Below are 26,358 nucleotides of genomic sequence, written 5' to 3'. Positions count from 1 at the left end.
CAGTGCTAGGGGAAAATAATTAAGATAACGTACTGCTTTGAGTTTATTGAACTTTATAAAAATAATTTAAAGTGAGAATATTTCAGAAGCTTGATCACTAAAATCATCAAAACCTGTTCATTCAACACCTAGACGTAGGAAATATAAGTAAAAATTTCAGTCTCTAGAGGTGTGAACGATCAGCTCTACATGAATAATAATAATAATAATAATAATAATGGATAATCCTGCTCTCAAAAAATACATAAACTGCTCAAAATTGTTTATTTCACACTAAAATATAGAAAATAAACACTACACTGATTCTAAATCTTAATAAAAATATCAGCAATAGATACATTGTTATATTGCGTTAGCTTATTTAAATGCTATTCCCTTGTTGAAATGAATTAATTAATGAAGGTGAAAAATAATCTGGGTTAAGTCATGCTTTGCTCATGCTACCCCTAAATGTTGACGAAAACATCATAAATTAATTTACATGATCACAATTTTATAAAATACCCAGTTCAATTTAGTGCACATGTGAAGCACTCACAAAATGCCCAGACTTAGTGGGAGATCTAAACGATCACGCTCAAACTAAATTGTATTTTACATATGGTACTTCCACATCGTTTCCGTCCACATCGTTGCAGCAGAGCTCAAAAACTAACGCTCTAACGTGGGGTTCGATTCTCTTTTTGGAAACCCGCTTCACGACCTCAGACATCGTCAATCCTAATCTTTCTTGAGCCTTAGGCTTGGCCATAAAGAACGAGTACAACATGCAAACACCTTGGGAAAGCATAGTGATTTCGAGACCGTGTTCGTCTTTGAAGTATTGCAAGAATTCGCTGAGCGTCATCTCGCCCTGGACTTCGAATCTGTCCCACAGGGTCCACTTGTTCTCGCCGTACTCCATAACAGGTGCTGCTATGGGTTCGGAGAAACCGAAGAACGGCAACGCCAAATTGACGAAACCGTTCTTGAACGGGGCCAGACTCTTTTTGATTCTGACAAGTTTGAACAACTCCAAACACACCAGACCGGCGACTACGGACGTGGTGGTGGCGATGGCGGGGATGATTTTACCGGCGATCAGCTTGGACTTGTGTCTGTCGGCTGGTGTGATCTTGTAGTTGGTGGCGCGGAGATTGGAGGCGGCCACGATGAAGTCCATGTGGAAATTGGTGTCGTCGTCTTTCTCGAATTCGATTGGCGTGAGACGGAGAGAACCGAACTCCGATGGGGCGGGCAAGGCTTCTCTTATTTGGGCGACACGTTCCATGTCGACATTAGCGCCATTGCTCATGGCCATTTGAGAGTCGGTAACCGAGATTTTCACTCCGGATTTCGGCACGAATTCTGGCACCTATAAAAAATAATAAAGAAGTTAATTTTACTTTATTACCGGTTTTTGCAGCTAATCAACTTACAGAAACTTGGGAAACTACTTTAGAAATGTATTTGCGATCTCTATTGGTTGGGATGCCATAAACGATGGCTTTTAAGTTAGCGGCGGCCACAATGTAATCCAAATGAAGTGGATTATCGATGTTGAAGGTCAGTGGCTCCGGACAGCGTTTGGGACCTGACCAGAACAGTTGTCCAGTGCTGGTGAGTTGATCTGGTGGGAAATTGAACAGAAGCTGTTTAATCTGGTTGCTGTACTGTTCCTGCCAGTGAAGACGAGCCCACTGGATGCAATCCTCGAACGTTTTCGGACGTTCGTGAACGAGGGCCGTGATTACGGACTGCAACGTGTCCAAAGGCTGACCACCGGGCAGCTTGAGAGTGCGGTCGACGAAGTCCGGATCTTGTAAGTACAAGGAGGCGTTCTCTGCGTTCTGTCTAAATAATCCTTCGAAAGTTTCTCTGGCCCATTGCAAGGTATGCTCAATGGCGTTAGGGAAGTGTTTCAGCGTACAAATCGGGATGCTCTTTTCTGGGGGATCCTGGGATGAACTGTACGACTCGGTGAGGAAGGGCACGACAACCTGACAGTTACCCTTGGTGCCCAACGTGCCCGATTCCAGCAGTGGTTTACGATAGTAGACGCATCTACGATCCATGTACATGCGGGCGTCGATGTTATCCAGAGCGTTGGCCACGCCGTCCAGAGATTCGAAGAATGCATCGTCGTAAATGTTCTCGGTCTCGGGACCAACGCGGTTCTCGTGAGCCGTTATATGCACGTCGGGATTCATCTTTTTGATGACCTAACAAGAAAATTTGATATGAGACTATTATAAACTAAAATATTAAAACACCAGATATAAATTAACAAATTATCATTAATAAATGTTGAATAATGAATCATTTAGTTGGCATCATGAGTCAATTTGTAATTACGTAAAAATATTCGTTGATCTTGATAATATAAATAGTACCAAGCAAAATACCTCTATAATAATTACAGTTTACAATTAACCTTGAATGATTGTTTACAATGATATATAATACTTGGTAAAATATGACACCACAAATACAAATCACTCATTGCTTTAAAATTTAAAAATATAAATTTTTAAACTTTTTAAACAACTAATATATTTTAATATTTAATAAAAAAAATACCTTTGCAGCAGTGGCTGACTTAGGTTGCTGGACGTCATGTGGTCTGAATAGGAATTGACGATTCAAATTAGACTTTTCAATGAGATCCATGTCAGTGACATAAATCTGTCCTTTACCAGTTCCAACGCCTAACATAGCAAAGTTCTTTAACAATTCACAACCAATGGCACCAGCGCCAACAATAAAATACTTGAGGTCACCTGAAAAAATTATTAATTTGTAAAAATTTTTGTTATATATAAGGATCATATTTAGATAATAATTAATTAATTTAGAAAATTAAATATTTATGACAAATGGTTACTGTAATGATGTTTTTACCTAAAATGTCCTGGAATTTCTTTCCGAAAACGGCGATTTGTCCATCATATCTGGATCCAGTTGGAGCAGCTAATTCTTCTGTGATTTCTTCCTTTTCATCAGCATCCAAACATTCAATGGCATCAAAGTAGAGCCACTGATAGATGGGATGGAACTTGCCTGAACAAGCCTTCATAACTTCCTGGGCAACAATACCACCAATAGTTGCATTGATAGGATTCAAATCTCCAGCTGAGACTTTGGCAAAAGTCTCCAAAAGGCTTTCATTGAGCTCTTCGCTGGAGAGGGTTTTTGCAAGACTGACAAGTTCTTGGGCATCAGCAATGGACCATGGCTTAGGTTTCCTGCCATGAGTAGCTATAAATTTGTGCAAGGCTTGGTAGCCTACGTGCAGTTGTGAGGGGTGATCAAACTTAGCAAAGTCTGTGATTACAAACTCTGGATTTGCCAAGGACTCTTTCAGTGATTTGAAGTTTATTACTTTAGGCATTTTGACTTGTGTAACAATTCCACCTCTCTGGTACTTTGTAAAACCAGTGGTGTCACCAATGGAGAATGTGTATGGTCCCAAAACTTTGATTTTAATTGGCTTGCAGTTGTTAAGTTCAGTCATGCCTTGTACCTCCGAGAAGGTCACGTAATCCCCATCCTCGAGTCCATGTCTGGTATCATCAATACATGTAACAACTGATTCTTTATCCAGGGATATGTCTGCAACCATGGCGGAAACTGGTGGCTCGCCATTGACATCTACCACTGTGAAAGACTCCCCGAAATCACAAAATACTTGGGCAAACAAACCTCTAGTGTCCGCAATGATCAATGCAATGTTGTTGGCGTGGGTGATTTCGCTGATGCGCTTCTGCTCTTCCAGGGAACTCGTTGTTAGTACCACAACCCTGAACGACTTGATGAACTCTTCATCCAAAGGACCAGTGTGGGATTTGGTGGGCACATATGTGTTCAGCTCGGACAGTTGTTTGCAACAAGCTTCGGCGCGATTCTGACCGACAACACTTTCATTTAAATAAAACTGAGAGGACAAATCACCAACGGTGCAAACTGCCTCGTCATGTAGAGTCACTGACTTTACGCCGCCAAGAATGACATTCTTGGCGATTTCGACGCCCAAACCACCCAAACCTGAGATCAGGACGTCGCTGGTGGCCATGCGACGCATGGCATCGTGTCCAAGCACGTATAGCTGCCTCGAATAGAGCCCCTCATCAATGTCGCCGGCTTGCGAGGATCCTTCGTCTCCGTTGTTCGCCATGTCGGAGGAAATCGGCGATGAATCAAGCTTCCTCTTCTTGGCTGGGGGATCGACGGAACTGTCTGCGATTTCAGCACTAGACATCGGACAGAAAAGAGCACGGTTTGTTAAGTGTTCCCCTAATCAAATTTGCACTCTCATTAGATCATCCGGTAAAATTGTGCCGCTTAGTTGACGACAATTCTGGCAGAGATGAACGAACAAAGGAGCCGACAGCGCATGTTGGCATGCGCACACGTCCAGAATGTTCGGCCGGACGCGCTGCCAACGTAGTACACCGAAGAGAACTGGCTTATTTAAAAATTCGAAACGATTCTAAAAATTATGCTCTGCAACATGTTACTGTGCAGTACACTGAAATTTATGTGCATACGTTTTACGTGTAATTTAATTTGAAAGTACGTACCTAATTTGGGAAGTCTCTTTACGGGAATATAAAGAAACTAAATGTCTTCTAAGTGAAACTAACAGACTGCACATGTCTGTTTAATTTGTACACGTCAAATAGTTTGACATGCATATATCATCACGACTAATTGTGCATCAATTTGAAATTATTTACTAATCTGCCTAAATAATCGTTGCTAAGTACAACACATTGTTTTGTTTTCTCTATGTTTACTGTCACTTGAAAATGTCAATACAAATTTCATGAAAATATTACTAAATAATGTTCCTTCTTTGTACGGATGATATTTATTCTATTATTTCTATTTTCTTTAAACAAATGAACAATCAACAGTTTCCTAATTGGAAGTTGATTCATTAACGAACCCAACTAATTATCTTACATTTGTCACTTACAATAGAATACATACAACAATAGGTCTGATATTAATAAATTAATTTATGAACACTCACCAATGCGTTGTTATTTAAATTTGTTATTGTGCAGCACTCTTCTAGAATAATTTTCCTAATTCCTGATAAAACTGCTTATCTGTTTTATTATGACTAATCCAGGTACAAAATGAAGTGGGGGCAGGGATTATTTTTAGACAACCAATTAATTATTCACTAAGATTGATAATCATTATATTGATAATTAATTATGGTCTAATTGAATTACGCAACGAAATAAATGTTACAAATTTACAAAAAGAAAAGTTGTTCTGTTAAAATAAATGGATTTGAAATGAACTAACGAACAACTAACTACTAACCGTGTTGGTCAGAGACATAGCACAAAATTTAAAATCAAACATTTTGTAAAATATTAATTATTATTATTAATTTAAATTTAGTTCAGTCACTGAAAAAAATATTTTTCAATATATTTTACTTTTTCTGTTACACATCTTATCGGAGATATTACTTTAAATGTATATAATAATCTGGTTTGCTAAAGAAATAGTACATTCAAATGTAATGTAATTTACGTTTTGGGTATGTATCTAATAATACTTTAATAGGTAAGATTTATTCTTAGTAGGATTTATATTACTTCAGTGAGTAGAAATAAACATTATTCTCTAAATATTGCTGATATCGCTGAAAACTTGTGATGCTCCGATAAATGGTTTACAATGTTTATTAACAAATACGAAAAAACACTCTCAATTGAAAATACAATAAGAAAATGTTCTAATAAAAAATCAATCGACATTATTACTTATCCCCTAGGTAAATAAAAAAATAATTAATTGGTCATACAATATGAGTGTATCTAGTGGAATAATCAGACTAAATGTATAAACCTTACAAGAATATATTTTAGCAAAAAAACCATTGGTATTAAAAAAGAATATTCGAACAAGTGTAAAAGTTGATGGTGGAAAAATTTTGGTTTGGGCTGTATTTTGTTGACATGGTTTAGAACCATTACAAAAAATTATTAGTAAAATGGACCGTTTCGTGTATAGAGACATCATGGAAGATGTAATGAAACTATTTTTCAACGATAATTTACCTTTTATGCACTAATGATACGACGTATGCTCCAAAGTTATTCAAAGTTGGTTAAAAGATAAGAATATTGAGATTTTCGGTTGGCCAGTGTAAAGTTCTCAATTAAAACACCAAAAAGCATAAAATTTCGATGAATTGTGTTTGTCAATTGAAGAGTAAAGAAATTTAATTTCAACAACCGTTGCCGATATTTCATTGAATATTTGCCTCACCGTTTACAGATGGTTATAACGGATAAAGGGCATCCAACAAAATTTTAACAAGTTATTTTATATTTAAGTAAAAATTATTTTGATTCAGATACAAAATTAATAATAAGAGAAAGAATATAGTGTAATTCTTTTAAATAAAACATAAAATATTTTGACTGAATTTAATTAAGAGGTCTGCGTTAATATGGTAGTGTGTGATATTTCTCTGGTCAATAAAAAACTCTAATTAAATATAAATTTAGAAATTACGTACCATTTTCTTCTTATGTGCAAAAATAGTCATTGACACTTTGGTGTTTTATTATAGAAATCTATTTATAGAACTAATATTCATTTTAGAATTTGTTTTTGCGGCAGTTATACGAGTGTGCTTGGTTGAAAATAAAAAATACTGGTAATTAAAAATAAATAGAAAAATCTTGAATTTTGTATATTTTATTTGTACAAAATTATTTTACATAATTTAAAAAGGTACTTAGATTATAATATCACATTTCTGATGTGGATATTAAAACCACATAGTACTTACTAAATATAATTTATATAAGTCAATGTACAAAATGAATTTATGATTTTAAATTTGGAGTCCGCAATGTATTCTTATTTACATGATAGGCACAGTATAAATATTTCTAATTTTTGGCCTAAACTTCACAACCTTACTACAAAAGTAAATAATTACAGACATTTCAATTAAAACAAAAAATTAAATTAAAATCAGACATATAGTTTTTATCTAACCAAAACTATCACATGATTTAAGTTCAAATAATAATTTTATTAAAACATGATTGCTTAAGTAGTAGAACAGTTTGTGACTACTTTGTAAGTTCCCTATGCCATAAATATAAATAAAATATAAGTAAGTCTTTTTTGGTAAAATTGATATGATGGAAATTAATGAATCATAATGAATTTACAAAATGACCAGATCTTTTGGTAAAAGATACACAAATTCACATTTCATGTGTACAAGGAAGATTTAAATTAATACCTCAACAAACTATAAGCTTATGGTATGATTACGAGAACATTCGATCGAAAATACGAATTGACAGAATTAAAAAAATTTGTTCATTTTTTTATAGCTATTTAGGAACTGATGAATCTAGAAAGAAAAATGGAAATATTTTTCATTTTGTCAATTCTCTTTTGGATCTTAAGTCATGGTTTTTGGAATGTCCCTTGTTAATGATAATAAAACATCCAGGACTGTCTTTAATTGCACCAAAACAAATTATTTGGTAGTAAAATAGATGCTCTGTTACACTGTTACCCACACGCAGTGTTAGTTCAGTGTATTTTTTTTTTGGTTGGACACTAACCCTGAACACATTTTCATGTTAAGGTACTTAGGAGCTTGCTTTATATAAATATTCAAACTTAACAATTTAATACTTAATACTCAGTCACAGCCTCTATCTAATATAGATAGATATTTTTAGTTTTTGTTAGTAATCGCCGTTCTCCATGTTAGACAACAACTTTTTCTTATCGTCCTTCTGGAAACTTCTTGGCTCAAAACAAGGCTGAAAAATGAAAACAAACATAAATAAACTAAATAAAAAATGTGTTGTTAAGAATCTTACCGTTTCGCAAACATTCATGTTGCAACAGTTTTCGATTGTAATTTCACATTGTTCAGTAGCTTGTGGGCGATAAGTGAGGGGTTGGACGTTCTTGTTGACGATAATGCGCTTTTTAATCCTCGGTTTTGTCTTGTTGAAGCGGCAGAACATGTAAAGAACGAAAATAACGAAGACGAAGGGGGAGATTATTGTCCATATGAACATAACCATCAACCATGGGTCCGCCAGCTTGGCAATGAAACCTTCCTCTTGGCAAGGTGGGTCGGCTAAGAGGCCCGCAGCCGTTATGTTTTGACCAACTGAGCCACAACTGAAAACAATAACACAAACATTAACAATCAGTTTAATTAATATGTGAAGACGTATTACCTGCAAGAATACTCTAGGTTATCTAATGTAGCGCCTCCATCTCTCTTGTTATTACAGTACTCCACGCAAACGCTGTCCGGAACTCCGATCTCGCATCTGTCTCCTTTATATCCCTCCAAACAATTACATTTAGGTGTGTCAGTTTCATGATCACACTCTCCTCCATTCAAGCAATACCCATCGCAAATATCGCGTTCACACCTTTGCCCCTGATATCCAGGACGACACCGACATTCCAGGTGTCCCTTGAACGACACGTGGCACGTTCCATGCAAACAGTAGTTGTGACACAAGGCTATCTCGCAGTTTTGGCCGGTGAAGCCTCTGCTACACTTGCATCCCTGTTCTGTGAGTTGGCCACCGTTCAGGCACGTCGGAACGGACGGAATTGGTTCCTCATAATTTTCAATGACTTCCGGTGCTTGGCTGTAACTCTTCTCCACCTAAAAACGCAAATGAGTAAAAACATCACATGGAATATTTATGAAATTCCCGTACCTCTGCCAAATTTCTGCAGTCCGGCTCCTTGAAGATTTCGATGTTCTTGGCGATTATTCCTTGGGGTGTGTTGCTGAATTCCATAAATTTCTCCGGAATCTTTATAAGCTTGGCGATTTTCCAAATGGCTTTGTTGTCCGTGTCCGTCCAATAAATAGCGTTTTTATCCACGGCGATACCAAATGGGGTTCCGTATGTACCTTCGTAAACCACCTCTCTTTCTTTGCCTTGTAAATTTGTACTTTCGATTCTGTAGTAGATGCCTTCCCTCCTATCGGCCCAAAAGAGACGTTGACTGTGGTAATCTATGGCCAGACCTACGGGCTGGAACAGGTCGTCCTTTATCAGCACTTCACGTTCTGTTCCGTCGATTTTTGCCCGTTCTATGGTGGGATTGTCCGAGTTTGCGTTTGTCCAGTATATGTAACTGAAAAGGTTAAACGAACGTCAATGATGCTCGAAAAATATAAATATTCAGGTTAATCAAATTAAGTTTAGAAGAGAAGAAGAATATTCTGACTACTGGTTTTTCAACCTACCGTTTACATATATCGATGGCGATACCGTGAGGATTTTCATTTTGAAATTTGAGAAGTATATCGTGCTCATAATTGGAATTATTTAGATTCGCATAGTTTATTGACCTGTTTTTTGTATCAGTCCAATATAACGTGTAAGTTATGGGATCTATGGCTAAGCCCTAAAATAATATATGCACATTCAGAAAAATACGATTAAAAATCAATGAAATTGCCATAGACAGAAACCTTTTGCGTTTTTCCGTTCAAGGCAATCAACAAAATTAAGAAAACTCACCAGAACATCATCGGTGAGATCTTCGACAATGGCAGTTGGTTGTGTTTTGTTGGTCAATTCGACGGAAAAAATTGTGTCGTTGTTGTTGAAGGGATCAACATCGCTGACAACGAACTGATGTCGTACGTTGTCAAATGTTAAGGCTTTCAATTTGCTAAATTGTTCCGGTGTTCTGGACCCCACCACGGTTCCGTTTGAATTTAACAATTCGATTTGGTCGTTTATCACTACAGCTAGTTCTGTAACAAATGTAAACAATGTAAAAAATGTAACAAATCTAGTAAAAAATTGCGAAAATTGTGTGAATCACCCTTTGACTCTGGTGCGCGCAGATGAAACGCAAAAGGTGTAGAAATGTCGTACGGTATACTATGTACGTATAAATTCACTAAAGAACCAATTAGCCAGCATGTGAATACCACCTTCTACGTGATTTTACTTAAACGTTTAGCCTCATTAGATGCAGACCGGCGCTTTGTTTAGTGGGTGCGTGTAAACGGTGACAAGATGAAGACTTCTAAACGTGGCAGTAAAAAAATGCGAAACTTGTGTGAATCACCCATTTCATCAAGTGTGGTATGCACAGATAAAATGCAGTAGGTGTCAAAATGTCGTACAGCGTACTTGGTACAGATAAGTTAACTTATAAGAATCAATTAGCCTGTATGTGAATCATTATACCACCGTCTACGTGATTTTACTCAGGCATTTACCTCATTAAATGTAGTCCGGCGCTCTGTTTAGTGGGTGCATGTAAGTGGTGACAACTGGTGATCTTGGTGCGGTACAAATATAAAATTCGGGTGAGTTGTTATATTAATACATTTAGTAAATTATATATAAGTTTAAACAGGATGTAACAATCAGTTACTATAAATGATGTCATCATTGATAAGGGCAGTGTCAGATAGTTCATCAATAGTAATTTATTATTCACCTGCATCTATCTTAAATTATTCTATGAACCAGAATATACTAACGTATTTTAATATAATTATTAACTGAATATTCTTCTATTCAATGGGTTTTGCCGTCTTTATTCAAGTGTAAATGTTTTTATAATGATTATTTAGTAATAAAGATTTGAGTAATTTATTATCAATCAATATTTAAACTGCATTTTTAAGAGAAAAAACTTAAGTTTATCTCTAATGACATGATATATCATGTAGGTACACGTGTTATAATAAATCAAATGCAATTTATTTATTTTGAACTAATTTCAAATTCTTCACACATAAAAATTGAAGTATCTCAAAAACAGTTGTAATAATCAAAATTAAACAAGAGTATCTTGTGCAAAGAATATGAAAAACTTAAAAATATTCAATTCATTTAGTTACTACTTAATTATTGAAAAAGTTTGTTACATTGAATTGTAGGATAAAACATGCAAAATTTAAACAGGAGAAAAAAAAAACAATGTTTGAAATTTCAATTTGAAGAAAATACAATCACAGGAGAATACTTTTATTTAGATTTCCTTCATTATTGGAGTGTTCTACCCTTTTCCATGCCGCATGTGGCTCCTGTTATATACAGAAGTGAATATTATTGTAGCAACTGTGTTAAATATTATTGTAATAACTATTTTATTTAATGTGAACTGTAAAAATAATATATTTTTTTAATTCAATATTACATGTACATCTTTTTCAGCACATCTCCAAAACATAGATTCGATCTATTTTCTTGAAGATTCTTCAATTACTATGAAAGGTTTGTTTAAATTTTTATGGCAAAACATTGATGGATTGATCTTTTAACCATATGCAATACAATTTTAGAGAAGCTGAGAAGCATCCTCATACCATACTAAACCACCATTCTGTTCCAAAGTTGGTATAACAAATGTTTTGTGTAGTCTTGCTCCTCTAGGACGTCTCACATAAGCTTAATAGAAAGGTGGGTTTTACATGTTTCTAGTTAACCTTATCCACTAACTTTCTTCTATAAATTTCAACGATTGCTTTGATTTGAGTTGATGAGAAAATGGACATTTTAATATTCGAATTATCCAATTATTGAGTTTCAAAGTTTTCGAACTCGCTGAACAGTTTTCATAATAAATTGATATCATTGTAGCTACTAGCGTATATATAATTTGGTTTACTACTTAAACATATTTAATAACAACATATTTTAATTCATATTTAATAAAATTTGTTTTCAACTAATTTAAAACATTATATTTCCAAATGTGGACATGTGAAGTTCCTTAACTATGAATTACTACTTGAAATATATGAACTTAATATCCTTAGAACCAAGTTAAGATTATACGTGCATTATTTTTAGTAAAATGTCACATAATCACTACAATATATTTTTAAAATCCGTTTGGCATCGACGACTATCTAAACCTTCGTTTGAAAATAAATTCTTACACGTAACGTCATATGACTAAACCAAATTTAAAAACAATACACATAATATGCATAAATAAATACTGTATGGTATCTTTTAATTCAAATTCTGATAACTATTATGGTAATTATTGTATGATATAACTAGATAAAATAATAAAAATTGTTTATGACTGGAGATTTAGAAACGAGATTTTTGAAAACCATAATAACGCGACCAACTCAAAGTCCATTCAGGTAGTTTTCTACCCCACCCGATTCGATATCGCGCGAGGAACTCATCCACCACGCGGCAACACCGCAATGCCACGTGCTCCTTACGCAGAGAGCCCGGCGTATTTTTACATCACCAAAACCCGAATCCGAATTCAACCAAAATTACGTTCCATTGTCAAGGCAAATTTCATAATACCACAAGTAACATTATTCATACATGGCGTCGTAATAAATGTTGACCGGTAAACAAACCGGTTATGTGTAACGATCGGCACAGCAATATCGATGTTAATCCGTTTAATTAGCTGAAATTTCGCCAATTGAACGAGATCAATTTGTCTGATGGATCGTTTATGTTGTAGGGCAATGGAAAGGTGACAGGAGCACGTGGTGAAGGGGTGCGCATGCGCATTGTACTACACGTGCTTTACGTCAGAACTTGAGGACTGGTTTTTGGAGGAATTCCGACTTAGTGATGTTGGTCCATAAACAAATTTCTTTATGGAGAGATCGTCATTTGGGAGATACCTGGAGGTTCCTGGAAATGTGGTGACTCATAATATATATACTTTTTAATTATTGTATATATGTCGAAAGTATTAGAGGGTCCAATTATGAGTTTCGTTAGTTATAATACTTGTTACGTTTTTAGATAACACCGATTATCTGTTACATTGATAAATGTTTTTTTAATCATGCACTAATAATATTTCAAAGTATTATTTTTTCCTTCAATTTTAAGTATCTTAAAAATGAGGACAACATTACATTATTCAATTAAAATATATTGATGTTAAAACTTATAATTGGTTCAAGTGGATAATATAGTGGAAAGCAAAGACAATTATATTTAATTATTAATATCTATTTCAACTCAAATTTTATAGTGGTTTCATAAAATTTTTATATTAATTTGAATTATAAAAGAAAATTAATGTTAATAATTTACTTTATACAAATAAAACTAAGACGAGATTTAAATAAAATAAGTGTTGTTTTTTCTATTACTAATTAATGAAACTGAATTTATAATTCAACTGTTTAATATTATAAAGAAAAGTAAAGAAAATTTTTATTTCATATTTTAAATTCTTCAAAATTGAAGTTAATAGAAACTATATACAAAATATTTTCTATAGCAGCTCCTATAATGATTTAAATAAAATAGAAATCTTTAAAATAGATTGTTTTCTATTATTAATTAATGAAACAGAATTAATAATTCCAAAAGTAAAAAAATATTTTACATACATACACAAGTTTTTTTAAATTTTTCAAGAAATGAGATGTTTAATTTAATTTTATATTTTATTTTTTAAAATAATATTATCTAATGTGCCACTAATGTTTTCTTTAGTATATTATATTTAAATAAAATAAAATAAAATAGATATTTTAAAATAATGATTCTACTTCTTAATTAAAATTAAATAGCTTTGTCAATGTGATTAATAATAATGACAACTATAATAAATGTATATTAAATGGAATATTTCTTAAATCATGTTTATTTTAATAATTTTGAATTATTTAAAATATTATCTATTAGTGTAACATTATACAATATACAATTTATAAATATGTATTAATAATAGACTGTTTACATTTTGTTGAAATCCAGTCATTTACTGATAATAACTTATTATTATTAATAAAAGTATCGAGTTCCTTCCAATTTGCAATGCTATCAGCAGTCAGGCCACAATTTAAATTATTTGCACACAATATGAATTAATTTTGGTATAGATTTCTTGAAAGTCAAATTCTCATAACTTTATGACAATTTTTATCTTACAACTATTTAATCAACTATACATATTTAAACTTTTAAGTTTGTTTAGAACTTTTAAAATTTAGTTATGCATCAATAAGTGAATAACACCGAATTCTTCGTAATTTGCCCCTTTTTGGTGTGTTTTTAATATATCAAAATAATTTTACAAAGTAAAACTCCCACGTTTGATCAGTTTTTTAGCAGTAAGACACATATTTAAACTTTTAAGTTTATTTAGAGTTTTCAAAATCTAGTCATGCATCGATAAGTAATAAATATTGAATTTGCACACCTTTTGGAGGGTGTTTAATAGATCATACTGTTTTTACAAAGCAAAACACCCATACCTTTATCAATTTTTTAGCAGCAAGATACATATTTAAACTTTTAAGTCAGTTCAAAGTTACCAAAATCTAGTCATGTACCGATAAGCGAATTCCCCGAAATTTGTACCTATATTTAATGTGCTGTCAACAGTTCACTGCGTAAAAATGTTTGTGCAACTATTTACCAAAGTGCTATCAAATATCTTATCTAAAAAAATGACCTGTGTCACTCCCGAAAATCGCCGGTTAACTGACCTAGCGTGACGTTCGACGGGGGTGTGGGTCTGCGCAGACGCCGCATGTTCTTCTGGATCGATCACCACGTGGTTGTTGTGCGTGCCGACAGTCACGTAGGCCCCTCGAAACCGGGAATTGGAAAAAGCTGCACCACCGGCTATTCGGTTGGCGCGTGCCATTGATATATAGGCGCCGCCATCAACCCGGATTAGACGATGGCAATTAATTCTTGTTATATATAATTCGAGTGGAACGACGGCGCGACGTGGCGGGCCCCATAGCTTCGGATCGTTGAATTCGTGTGCAATTGGCGGTTTTATTGGCAGAAGTTTGATTGAGTACTGAACATGTGATTTGCATTAACCACTTATCGTGTGCGGGCATTACTTCGAATTGTTGCTAATAAATTATCAGTAATATTTACGATTTGATTGTATGGTTTGATATAAATTAACTTATTATCCCCATTAAGAGTTTCAGTCAATAAAAAATTGTTGTTTGTTTCAAATGTTCAGTTTATATCATAATTAAGAGACATTATGTGCAAATTATTTATAGTTAAGTTACGCTTATCTAATTAAAAATGAAACTATAAGTTCACAATCGGCAACTCTGACAATTAACTACGTTACAAGCATTTTATTATACAGTCAATAATTTGAACCATGACTAGACTGGAAAAAAGTTCAACTTATCATTACTTAATCCAATAAACTATAAAATATGTAATTGTGAATCTATTAGGTGGTCTAACATTAATCTATTTTTCTACCCATTGTGTCTTTAAAATATTGAATAATTATCCTTAGATTATTAATTGTACATGTACATTTCTTATTAATTTTTAAGATTTGGTAATATCTATACAATGTATCAAATACTAAACTTACTAAATTAACATTTTATTTTAAAAGAAATGTTATCATAGGTTCATTGTTTAATCCATAAGATTTGAACCTGTTTTAAATATTAAGAAAATAATTTAATTTAATTCCTTATATTGCGTTAAAAATAGTTATAAATGTGCATAAATTTCTCACCCTTTTAATACTTAGGGGAAATTATAAATTTTATGACATCTTCAAAACATGTTTAAAAACTGGAATTAATATTTTGATAATATTTATCATATACCAAATGCTAAAATAATATTTTACTTTAAAGAATTGAACCTGTTTAAAATATTTATAAAATAATCGAATTTAATTTTTTATATTGTCTTAAAAATTAATTGTAAATGTGTATGGATATATTACTCCTTTAATATTTATATTATTATATATTATATTTATAGATTATAAAAAATGTTTAACTTATCATGACTGATAAATTATAAAATATGCAATCATCATTGATTAATCTTTAAGATTTGATAATAATTATAATGATTATGAAAAATGGAATTAGAGGAAGTTATTAAGGTATAAAATAATGTTATTAAATGTAAATCATCAATCAATCTTTTATCACAATCTCTTAAAATAAAGTGGTGGTAACATTGAATCGTCTGGATTTTGTACCCTTTTTTTAAATCTGTCGTTGGAAAATCTAATGTGACCCCTATATAAAAATATCTCAAACTCCAACTGACAGTCATCCAACTCGATCTAAACAACAGAATTCGGGATTCCTCCAAAAAATTCAATTCATCATTTAAAATTATAAAAAACTTGGTAGTACATTTATGGATAAAATATTCATGTTTTCATTTTAGTATTACCTTGTACAAAAAAGGAAATTTGTTCACCAAAATTAACGGTGCTACACATTTCATAAGTTTCATACCGGATGTAGCGAAACCCCGTGCCAGAGGAAATAAAATAAATTACAATCAAAAATTGTAACACTATCTTTAAAATCAATAACTATAATTGACCACCAATTAAACATGAAGGTTAAAAAATATCATAATTAAGAAAATCGGAAGTCGGAAATGAATGCCATTTAAAAAAAAAATACGTACAAGAGGATAAACTATTCGTCATCATGGTTTTTCAATAACTGATCGTGTTCATAAAACGAAGGACTTTGCAACGACATTGGTTTTAATAAATGCACATAAAATGTGTAACAACTAATTCACAACAATCTCTTTTTATATTCAGCATTAATTGAGAGCGAATAATTTTTATCCCATTCTGCAAAAAACCACTGAAGTGTCAAAGAAACCTTGTAATAAATGCTTACGATGGTAAAATTTAATTATCTTTTTGTTCGTATTCATTTAGGTTGGCAATTTATTGAACTCGCGTGAGCAGATGATTAATTGTAAAAAGGAAACCGTAATTATTAAGTTATCTCAAGAAAATGATTTTCGATGAACCGTTAATAGTTAATATAGTATTTCATTCATAAAATTATGCAATTACGTCAAAGAATTAATAACATGCGTACATTTCTTATCTGAAACTTGAGTCCAAATGGCTCGTATTCCAGACATATTACTCACATAATAATTTCAATTGAATTGTCGATTTTAACCGGCTCCAAGAAAGCTTAAATTTAAGCCCATCAAATCCATTCTGGTGGATTTTCAGACCAATGGAAATGACCTAAATAAATTGTTATCGTCGTTATTGAATATACTCGGTTAATTATACTTTGTAATCACAGAAAGACGTACACATAACATGTGTTTGTTCCAGACCCGATTTGCATTCTATATCGCATAATTAATGAACTTTGAATATAATCAGGTCTGAGCTGTGATGAAGAAATGTAATTAGATTGGCTGAGGTTGATCTTTTGATTTGGTGGCCTCTGGGTCTAAATGCGCACATTTTGATTGGGAAAGTGGTGTTTGTAATTGAATGGATTTGTGCAATCGATTCACCTCGATTGTTGGACAAAGGTAGTGTGGACTTGACATTGATCTTGCCACTGACAAGAAAATAAGATACTGTTTCAAGAACATTTTTCGGTCACGCAGTAATACAATTCGTTTTGCGTGACGAATTTATGTTTTGTATGTAAGATGTTTATTTATCACTTAAAGTCGGAGCGTTCAAGGGTCAAACAGGTTTCATAAAGTTTTGATAAATACATTTTAAATTAACATAAACAATGAAATTAAATCGAAAAGTTTGCTGACGCAAATAGAGGATTCCCGATTTTCTATTGGAAAACTATAATTATGTTTTGATGAATTTAACTAAAAATATTATCTTGAATATTTTGATTAGACCAGTTTCTATTTAAAAACAAGATGTATGTGATGCAAGAAAATAAATTCACCTCGTATTCAACTTAATTAAATAGTTTTAATTGTTAATTACAAGTATCAAGGCAATAATTTCTTAATAACATGTTGCATATTATTTTAATGGTCTTAAAAATAATTTTAGTTTAATGTCTAAGAGAACATTGTAATGGCTTAACGATTCAGTCATATCTTAAAATTGAGTCATATGAAATATTTATGAATATTTAAATATATAAAAACGATCAAATTTTCCAATGCCAATAAAAAAACTTGATAAAATAGTAATTTGTACATGAAACTATTTTCAAATTCATCGTTTTACATAATAAACTATCTATGGAATAATTTTGATCATGTGAATTTTGTCACTCACGAGTTAATAATATGTAATTATGTGCCATATATCACAATTTAGTCGATTTTTTAAAAGATAAACATTTGAACAGACTGGAGTGAAAGAGATAAATTTTATATACAAGTGAATAAATATAAACAAATATAAAAAAATATTATTAAATTCAGCTGAATTCATGGACCTTTAAATGTTAAATTTCTTGTTACTTTCTGAAATTCATACAATTCTGCATTGTGTATTAATATTATTTTATATTTAATTATGAAAATTTAAATAAATAAATAAGTTAATAAAGTAATTTGTTGTAAGTATAAATATGAACAAGTATAAAAGAAATATTAATGAATTCAACTGCCCTAAAAATAAGTCACTTAAAATATAAATTCAATTAAAACTTTTCTCAGCTAATTTTGTAGAATATTCAATATTAGATGTTACTACTTTCTAAAATACTTAATTAATATTATTTTATATCTAATTATGAAAATGTAAGTTAAAGTATGTAATTTGTTATAAATATAAATAAATATAAAAGAAATATTATTAAATACGACTGCCCTAAAAAAATAATTCAAAAATAAATTATATTAAAACTTTGTTTCAGCTATTTTTATAGAAGATTCAAGATTAGATGTTTCTTTCTGAAATTTAAGTTAAAGTAAGTAATTTGTTGTTGTAAATATGAATATGGAAAAGCATAAAAAAATATTATTAAATTCGACTTAAAAGTAAATTAATTAAAATATAAATTAGATTAAAACTTTTCGCAGTTACTTTTGAAGAATATTCAAAATTAGATGTTTCTTTCTGAAATAAACAAATTACTAGTAAATTAAGTAATACTAAATATAAAATATAATGTCAACTGCCTGCCCCGTTAACAAATAAATTAATTAAAATATAAATTTTCTTTTCTCAATAAATTTTGAAGAAAATTCAAAATTAGTTCAAATATTAATTTATATTCTGATTAAGTAAAGTTAAATTGTTGAATTGTTTTAATATTATTTTCATTTGTATATACAAATATTTATTATATATTATACTAAAATTGTATTTTGGAAGCTTATTTTTGATAATAAATTATATTATTATTAAGTATACTAAAATATACATTTTTTCAGATTCCTGTTCATGTTGGAGACATCAACACCGAGATTAAAAATAGATGTTAGGTTAAATATCCATCTAAATTTGAAAAAATGTCATTATCTTACATAATAATTACATTTCATTATTACTTGTTACATTTAACATTTTAGCAAACAAATCCAACTACATCAATGGCACAAATAGGATTCAGGATTTAGATTAGGAAAATCAATGTACGAAGTGAAAGTGTGGGAAGAATTTGTTCAGAATAAAAAAATACGCACAAATTAACATCACTTGAATTCGCAATCAATTTAAACCGATTAAAAACAATCAAGTCAAAATTTGAATTAAATATTTAACTGTACTTTAAAACTGTCGGCCGAGAAATAATATAAATTTGTCTTTTTATCCAATCCAACTAATGATAACACCTTAGCACTATACAGGGCGTATATATCAACCCTAAACCGACATAATTCGCCGCTTAACCGGGTTAATGAAAATTATATAACAATAATATAATTCCTATGGTATCGACTGCGGTCTACGTGACCGTCTTACAGAACCTTATGGCGCGCGAAAATAGGAAAAATGCCCAATTCACACTTACCCCATTCGTGATGCGACGTGTTGCACGTGCCAACATACAACACTGCAAATATCACACCCAATTTAATTAACATGTTTGATTGAAATTAATGAAACGAGGCTAAAAAATTACTTTTACACGTTATAAAACATCTAACGACGTGCGATCAAGCCACCTCCGAGCGAAATGCTGTCTTTATAAGCGTGCGCAGAATATATTTATGTGCGTTCAACAACTCTGTTGGCAAGTTTGGTCAGAAGTCCCCGGTTCAGGTACCCTGCGCCCTGGATGCAATTTTAAGGAATAACTGCATTTTCAGTTGTATGCAGGTACTAAAATTACCTACCTGTATACAATTCTTTGTTTTTATTTGTATATTCGTTGAATAAATTAATTTTCTTTTTAAAGAATTGAATTTGTTCGGGGATATTATGTGCCTCTTGAAAATATGTTTAAAAATTGGAATTAATGTTTTTGTGGATTCTATTGGTTAATTCATAAGATTTGAACATGTACAATATATCAAAGAAACTATTATTCTATGTTAAGCTCCTTTTAAATATTCATAAATTAATTTGTTTTAATTCCTAATATTATGTTAAAATTTAATTATAAATTTTTATAGATTTTTTACTTTTTTATACTTAAAATCTTGGAGAAAAAATGAATTTTATTGTTTCTTAAAAACTAGAATTAATGTTTTTGTTGATTCATTGTTTATATTATAAGATTTTATATTATTTATAATTTACTAAATATAGTACTGAATTAATAATTTACGTTAAAAAATTGAACCTGCTTTAAATATTCATAAAATAATTGATTTTAATTCATTAAAATGTATTAAAAATTAATTGTAAATGTACATAGATTTTTAACTTTTTGAATATTTCAAATTTAGGGGAAATTATTAATTTCATTATCTCTTGAAAACATGTTTAAAAATTGGAATTAATGATGTTTGTGGGTTTATTGATTAATTCATAAAATATATTTAACATATTATGTTAAAATTACATAGATCCCTTAGAATATTTCAAATTTGGGGGAAATGTATGAATTTTAAAGTTCCCTGAAAACTGGTTTAAAAACTGGAATTACTGTTTTATGTGGTCAGACTTTAATCTATAAAATATAATAAAAATTTAAATACTGTGTTTTAATTCTTTCCTACAGCATTATTTACATAATTAAGTTTCAATATGCTAATGTTGCATATTTATTAAATAAATTGCGCTAGTAGAATTAAATAAACATAATATTATTCATCTCAGATTTGAATAAATATAAATTTTATGATTATTATATTTACGTTAATAAAATTTTTAGAAATGCAAATACACACGTAAAGGGATAAAACCATTTAGTCACCGTCTTAATTTGCTCAAAATATTGTCAATATGATTGTCGTTTAAATGTTATAATCAGTTAAAATTATTTATCAGATACCCAAAAGAAAGTTGATGAAGATTTATCAACGCAAAGGCGGAAATCTTTGCGAAACGAATACGGGAAGCGAAAAACCGGCGAATTACCCTTGGGAGCAAGAAACCCTTGACAGTGTACAGGGAGAGCGCAGGCGCAGTGCTGCGCGCCGTTAGACCCAGTTCCGCGATCTGTCATCGCATTGTTTTTTTTTAAGTGTTTTTACCGTTTCCGTGAATAGTCCCGTGTGATTTGTGCCGTTTGTGTCCGATATTAATGTAGCCGTTCGAAATTGACGTAAGGTAAGTAGATTTTCCTAAGTACGTCAGTTGTTTTCGCCGATTTTACCGACATTACTTTACCTGTTGTCGGTTTGAGGTTATGTTGTTATTCGAACGATTCAATTTTTTGGCGAATGCGGCGATATTTACGCGTAAATATTCAACGTTTGATTGGTCGGACGCGTTTGTTTTGATGGCGCGGCGTACGAATGTGTTCGTATTTGTGGCTAAGTGCAAGATGAAAGTGTTCGTTCGTTGCGGCGGGTGCCCCAGTGTTTATTCAAAATTTGAGGACGACCGGATTAATTTTTGGTGAGTACATATTTACGTTTCTGTCTTAATTTTTTGTCACAATTAAATCTCACATTGTTCACTGGGAAACTAGTAATTCTGTTGTTTATAATTTATTAAATTACTACACTAATAATATGATACTTGGAAATTACAATAAATGACCGTCTATAAAATTAAACATTTAATGACTTCACTAATTAAAGATAAAATGGCAAATGTATTGCAAATAACTTACTTCCTAGAACAATAAACATTAATTAAAAAAAAACTGTTTTAATGATCTTGTTTTTGATCTGTAACTTTATGATATTACTGATCAAAGAAGTTTTTCTTTTAACTTAAAATGTTATAGTTACCTCAGTTAGGCAACTCAGATTACACAAAATTCATCACAAGGCTCCAGTGATTTGGGCTGGCGAAGAACAGTAATGAAATAAACTAAGAGAAGGTATATTTGTATATCTTATTCATTTGTATTAATTTGAAATAATGAATAAGAGTTAATATGATATAAAGTGTACTCCATTTGCAACTCGAAATTTTAATTTTCAATGATTTTGAGGTGGAAATATTTTTTTAATATTAAAATTTTAACATTAAACATATTTTTTCTGAAATAAAAACAAATATTAAATGTCAAAAATCATTAACATGTGGTTAAAAAAAAAAAGAAAAATAATATAGTAAATTCTGAAAATCAAATTGGAAACTATTTTTTTAAATTGTAATGAAAAAAAATCATTTTAAATTTTAATAAACATTCTTGACATATCACAGTTTAATATTATAAGTGCTTAGTTTATTGCAAAATGTTTGAATACGTACTTAAAAAGTAATAAAAATGTGGTTAATAATATATACATAAGTAATACGATATTATGGTGTTACCCTAATTATTATTTAACAGCTTCTGGAAAACCTCCTTCTAACAGTAGTTAATTTTCAGACTACATTTAATGCTTTAATGAAAATTTCCTATATCCTTGTATTCAAATATTGACAAGAATGATGGGAACTAATCATAAGAAACGTTTGAAATAGAAAAATAACTGTGTGAATTCAAACCAGTTGTGCTTTATAATCTGGAGCCATTAAATATTTTTACATTATATATTCAGTCTAAATTTTGTAGAACGTCCTTAATTCCAGAACAAACAATGTTATAGTAACACTTGACAGATTAACTAAAAGTACTCTGAATATGAAGTAGTTAAAATAAAAATAATATTAATTGTTTTTTTGTATATTAGTATTTGTTTTGACAGAATGATTTAAATAAATATGTCATTGTTATTTGAAATTTCTATAGAATATTTTATTAATTTGGAAGTAACAATTTTGCTATAACAGTTCAAAAATTAAATAATCAAAATTCTGATTATCCTTTTAATAATTTATTTAATATACTTAATTATTTAATAATACTATGATATCTAAAAATAAATATTATTACAGTCTGTGTTTATTTATATTAATATTTGTATAATATGTAGATTAATTAATGTTCTTAATTTTAAAGTTAAAAAAATAATTTTTTAGGAAAATATTTAATATTGTTATGTAATTGATTTTTTTGTATATTAATATTTAAACCAATAGAATAATTGAGAAAATTACAACTATATGAATTTTTGTAAAGATAAAATATTAATGTTCTGTAATTAAATCAAAATTTGTATTATACTTTTAAGATTTCATTTTGTTTGAAGAAATTATTAAAATTAAAATATTCTTTGACGTTTAAAAAGAAAAATTATGATACGTTATTTTTTATATATTTAACGGTATCACTGTAAAGTAAATAAAAAAATAATATTTTAGAAAAATATTTAATATTGTTCTGTAATTAAATAATAATTAAAATTTGGATCATATTTTTAACATTTCAGTTGGTTTGAATAGGTTTTTAAAATTAAAAAATGTGATTTGACATTTAAAAATAAAAAATATGATTTCTTTTTTTTTAATATTAATATTTAAACCAATAGAAAGAATAATTGAGAAAATATACTACTAACTATGTGCAATTTTTGTAGGATGTTCTTAATTTTAGACGTAACGTTTTTACTGTAATGTTAAAAAATTAAAATTTTAGGAAAATATTTAATATAGTTCTGTATTTAAATAATCAAAATATGCATCATTCTTAAAATTTCATTTGGTTTAAAGAAAGTATTAAAATTAATATAAGTTGGTAGTATTGGATAATACTAAAAGTTACCAAAAAGTTACAAGAAAATGTTGCCAATTAAAAAATGGAACAATAAATTAACTGTATCTACCGTATGTAGTAATAAATTGAGGATATCATGTACAAACATGTGTATGTATAATACAAGTTTGTAACATTTTATTTCTTATAATGAATAAGAAAAATTATGATTGTTTTTATGCGTATTGACATATCTAAACCGATAGATTAATTGGAAAAAAAGTAGTCATTGCTAGCACATATTCGAATGGATTAAATTCACATGAATCACCACAGCAGTTCTGAACGGACGCACGTTTTCCTTTATTGCATTAATATTTAACCCCTCCGGTTACAAAGCGCAGCATCTCTCCCAGAAATAGTCCTGCGGGAGTCGGCGCGGTGGCGGCTCACGAATTTGAACGTAGCCCGCGGCTAAAACCACACATGCACACACACACTGTACATACACCGTCTCGATACACTCATTCGCGCTTTATTTCTGAGTGTGTGAATTTTTTTTCTTTTTCACAATCGTCGCTTTTTCGATTTTCGGTGGTCCGCGTTCGGGGGTTCCGGTGACGGTCTGTTGTTTGTGAAGTTGTGAGTTTGTCTTGGTGGTTTTGGACCACCGCTGAATTGGATGCGGCTCGTGTTACGTCAATGACATCACTCGTCGGAGGTGTTTAGATAAATCGGTGAGTTAATTGGTCGGATTTGTTTGTTGCACTTATTTTGGCTGGTTAATTGTTGAGGTTTTTGGTACGCAGTGGATTTTTATGGTACTCGGTTGTCAACGATGGTTTATTATCATTTTTAATGAGGTAATTGTGTGACCTTCCGTACTATCAGTGTGTACAAAATGATTTAAATTAATGCTGCTCGCGGTCGGTCTAAATTATGTGGTCGTAAATTGCCCAGCAAAAAATGGATTGCTTCACAAATTTTCCTCTGTTTGTAAAACGCAGATGGTTGGAATTGGAATAATAATAATAATAATAATAATAATAATGAATTAAATCAAAAACATGACGATAATTGTTTAATAAACATATTAATTAACCTTCTGTATCAAAACAATTTCTTATCACAATTTGCAAAAACTTCTTGTAAATGTTTCAATTTCTTTCTGACCTTTAAAAAAATGTTCTGTGTTCGGTAACAAGCCGACTAAGTCACTAGTAAATTCTTAACAGTGTCTTCCGTTGTTTGTGCCCGCATATTAATTAAATAAATTATTTCGCCTTGATCCAATTTTGATGAGAAATTCCGAACGGATCACCCGAAAAATTTGTTTGTGTACATGCCGCCGGACTTGATATTAGACCGATATAATATTAGGCCATACATTCACAGAATAAACACATCCATTACATCAGAATCTAGTTCTATTTCGAGCCGGCATATTTTTATTACTGACAATTTATAGATCAGGGTCCAACCGAAATTCATCATTTCAATGTATAATTCGCCACATATTACAATTCATTAAAACTGACAGAATTATGAATTATTATGTACACATATCGGAGCGATTTATGAAAAATTTTATTACCGTGAAAAATCGGATGTATATTAAACAAAAAATTTAATGTTAATGATATATAATGAATTTATTCGTTTAATATAAATATATATTAATCTTTTAATAAGTAAAAGTGTTAAAATCATGAATAACATCAGTATGAAAACTACTGGTGTTTTGTTTCTAAATAAAATAAAAATTATTTTACGAAATAACATATCAAAATTTCTAGAATAAATTTGCATGAATTCGAAAATATTAATGTTTTTTGAAATATTCGCCAAAAAATAATCACATATTTGACTGTAAAACCGGTATCCTTTATGAGAATTTGCTCTATTTCTTTTTAATTATAGAGTAAATTTACATGAACAATTTTACCCATTGTATGATTTCATAACAATAGTAGTTCCGTAACTATGAGAAATTCAATGTAAAATACAATATTTTTTCTTCTTTTTCCATATTTTCTCATTTTCAGGTATTAAAATTAACAAAAAACTGACAAAATTTAAAAAATGTGTTCTTTGATGTGTAAAAATAAAAATTATGATTTGTTTACTATATTATATTATTATATAATATTTGAAACAATAGAATAAATGAAGAAAAATATTATTATATACAATTTTTGTAGATTGTCCTTAATTTTATAGTAACGTTTTTATTGTACATTAAATAATTAAAATTAGTTTTTGTACTAAAAATGAAATTAAATAAAATTATTTTGCAGTTTCAAATATAATAGTATAAAATATTGTCAGTTATATTTTCAGACATTCAATAAATACAGACATTTAACCGGAAAAGTGAATTACAGAACTTTTTGTGGTTTTTGAAATAAAACTGAAATTAATTAAAAAATAACTTCGCCACACTGACAATCATGCCAATTATATATTCAGACGTTTAACAAAGCGGTGAAATAGTTTCGTAG

At 30.6% G+C, this 26,358-nt stretch overlaps 4 protein-coding genes and 1 long non-coding RNA gene across 6 annotated transcripts in view; 3 read left to right on the top strand and 2 right to left on the bottom strand.

Moving 5' to 3' along the window:
• Positions 1-30: 30 nt before the first annotated feature.
• Positions 31-4,362, bottom strand: LOC109599280 (ubiquitin-like modifier-activating enzyme 1). Its single transcript, XM_020015252.2, has 4 exons — positions 2,881-4,362; positions 2,560-2,759; positions 1,419-2,201; positions 31-1,354 (listed from the first exon to the last, which is right to left on the bottom strand). The coding sequence occupies exons 1-4, from the start codon at positions 4,235-4,237 to the stop codon at positions 578-580; spliced, it is 3,117 nt and encodes a 1,038-aa protein (XP_019870811.1). The 5' UTR covers positions 4,238-4,362; the 3' UTR covers positions 31-577.
• Positions 4,363-6,692: 2,330 nt separating this feature from the next.
• Positions 6,693-19,956, bottom strand: LOC109599288 (protein cueball). Its single transcript, XM_020015261.2, has 7 exons — positions 19,727-19,956; positions 9,546-9,784; positions 9,269-9,429; positions 8,730-9,156; positions 8,232-8,674; positions 7,863-8,172; positions 6,693-7,802 (listed from the first exon to the last, which is right to left on the bottom strand). Exons 1-7 carry the CDS (start codon positions 19,797-19,799, stop codon positions 7,725-7,727), a joined length of 1,731 nt encoding a protein of 576 aa, XP_019870820.1. The 5' UTR covers positions 19,800-19,956; the 3' UTR covers positions 6,693-7,724.
• On the top strand, positions 10,272-12,945 carry LOC109599289 (uncharacterized). Its single transcript, XR_002191549.2, has 4 exons — positions 10,272-10,348; positions 11,205-11,264; positions 11,333-11,450; positions 12,490-12,945. It is a non-coding gene; the product is annotated as an uncharacterized LOC109599289 (long non-coding RNA).
• A 1,351-nt stretch (positions 19,957-21,307) lies between the features above and the next one.
• Positions 21,308-26,358, top strand: part of LOC109599594 (supervillin-like) — a 106,515-nt gene continuing 101,464 nt past the window's right edge. For both annotated transcript variants that reach the window (XM_049963983.1, XM_049963981.1), the window contains exon 1: positions 21,308-21,432. The gene's annotated coding sequence lies outside the window, so the exon portion shown is untranslated. The remainder of the gene's footprint in view (positions 21,433-26,358) is intronic.
• Positions 24,360-26,358, top strand: part of LOC109599595 (probable serine/threonine-protein kinase cdc7) — a 50,811-nt gene continuing 48,812 nt past the window's right edge. The window contains exon 1 of the mRNA XM_049963984.1: positions 24,360-24,594. The gene's annotated coding sequence lies outside the window, so the exon portion shown is untranslated. The remainder of the gene's footprint in view (positions 24,595-26,358) is intronic.

Source organism: Aethina tumida, chromosome 2 (assembly GCF_024364675.1).
Source record: "Aethina tumida isolate Nest 87 chromosome 2, icAetTumi1.1, whole genome shotgun sequence".
Lineage (NCBI taxonomy): Eukaryota > Metazoa > Arthropoda > Insecta > Coleoptera > Nitidulidae > Aethina > Aethina tumida.
The sequence above is the reverse complement of the archived record's forward strand: the minus strand, read 5'-3'. Positions and strand labels throughout refer to the sequence as shown.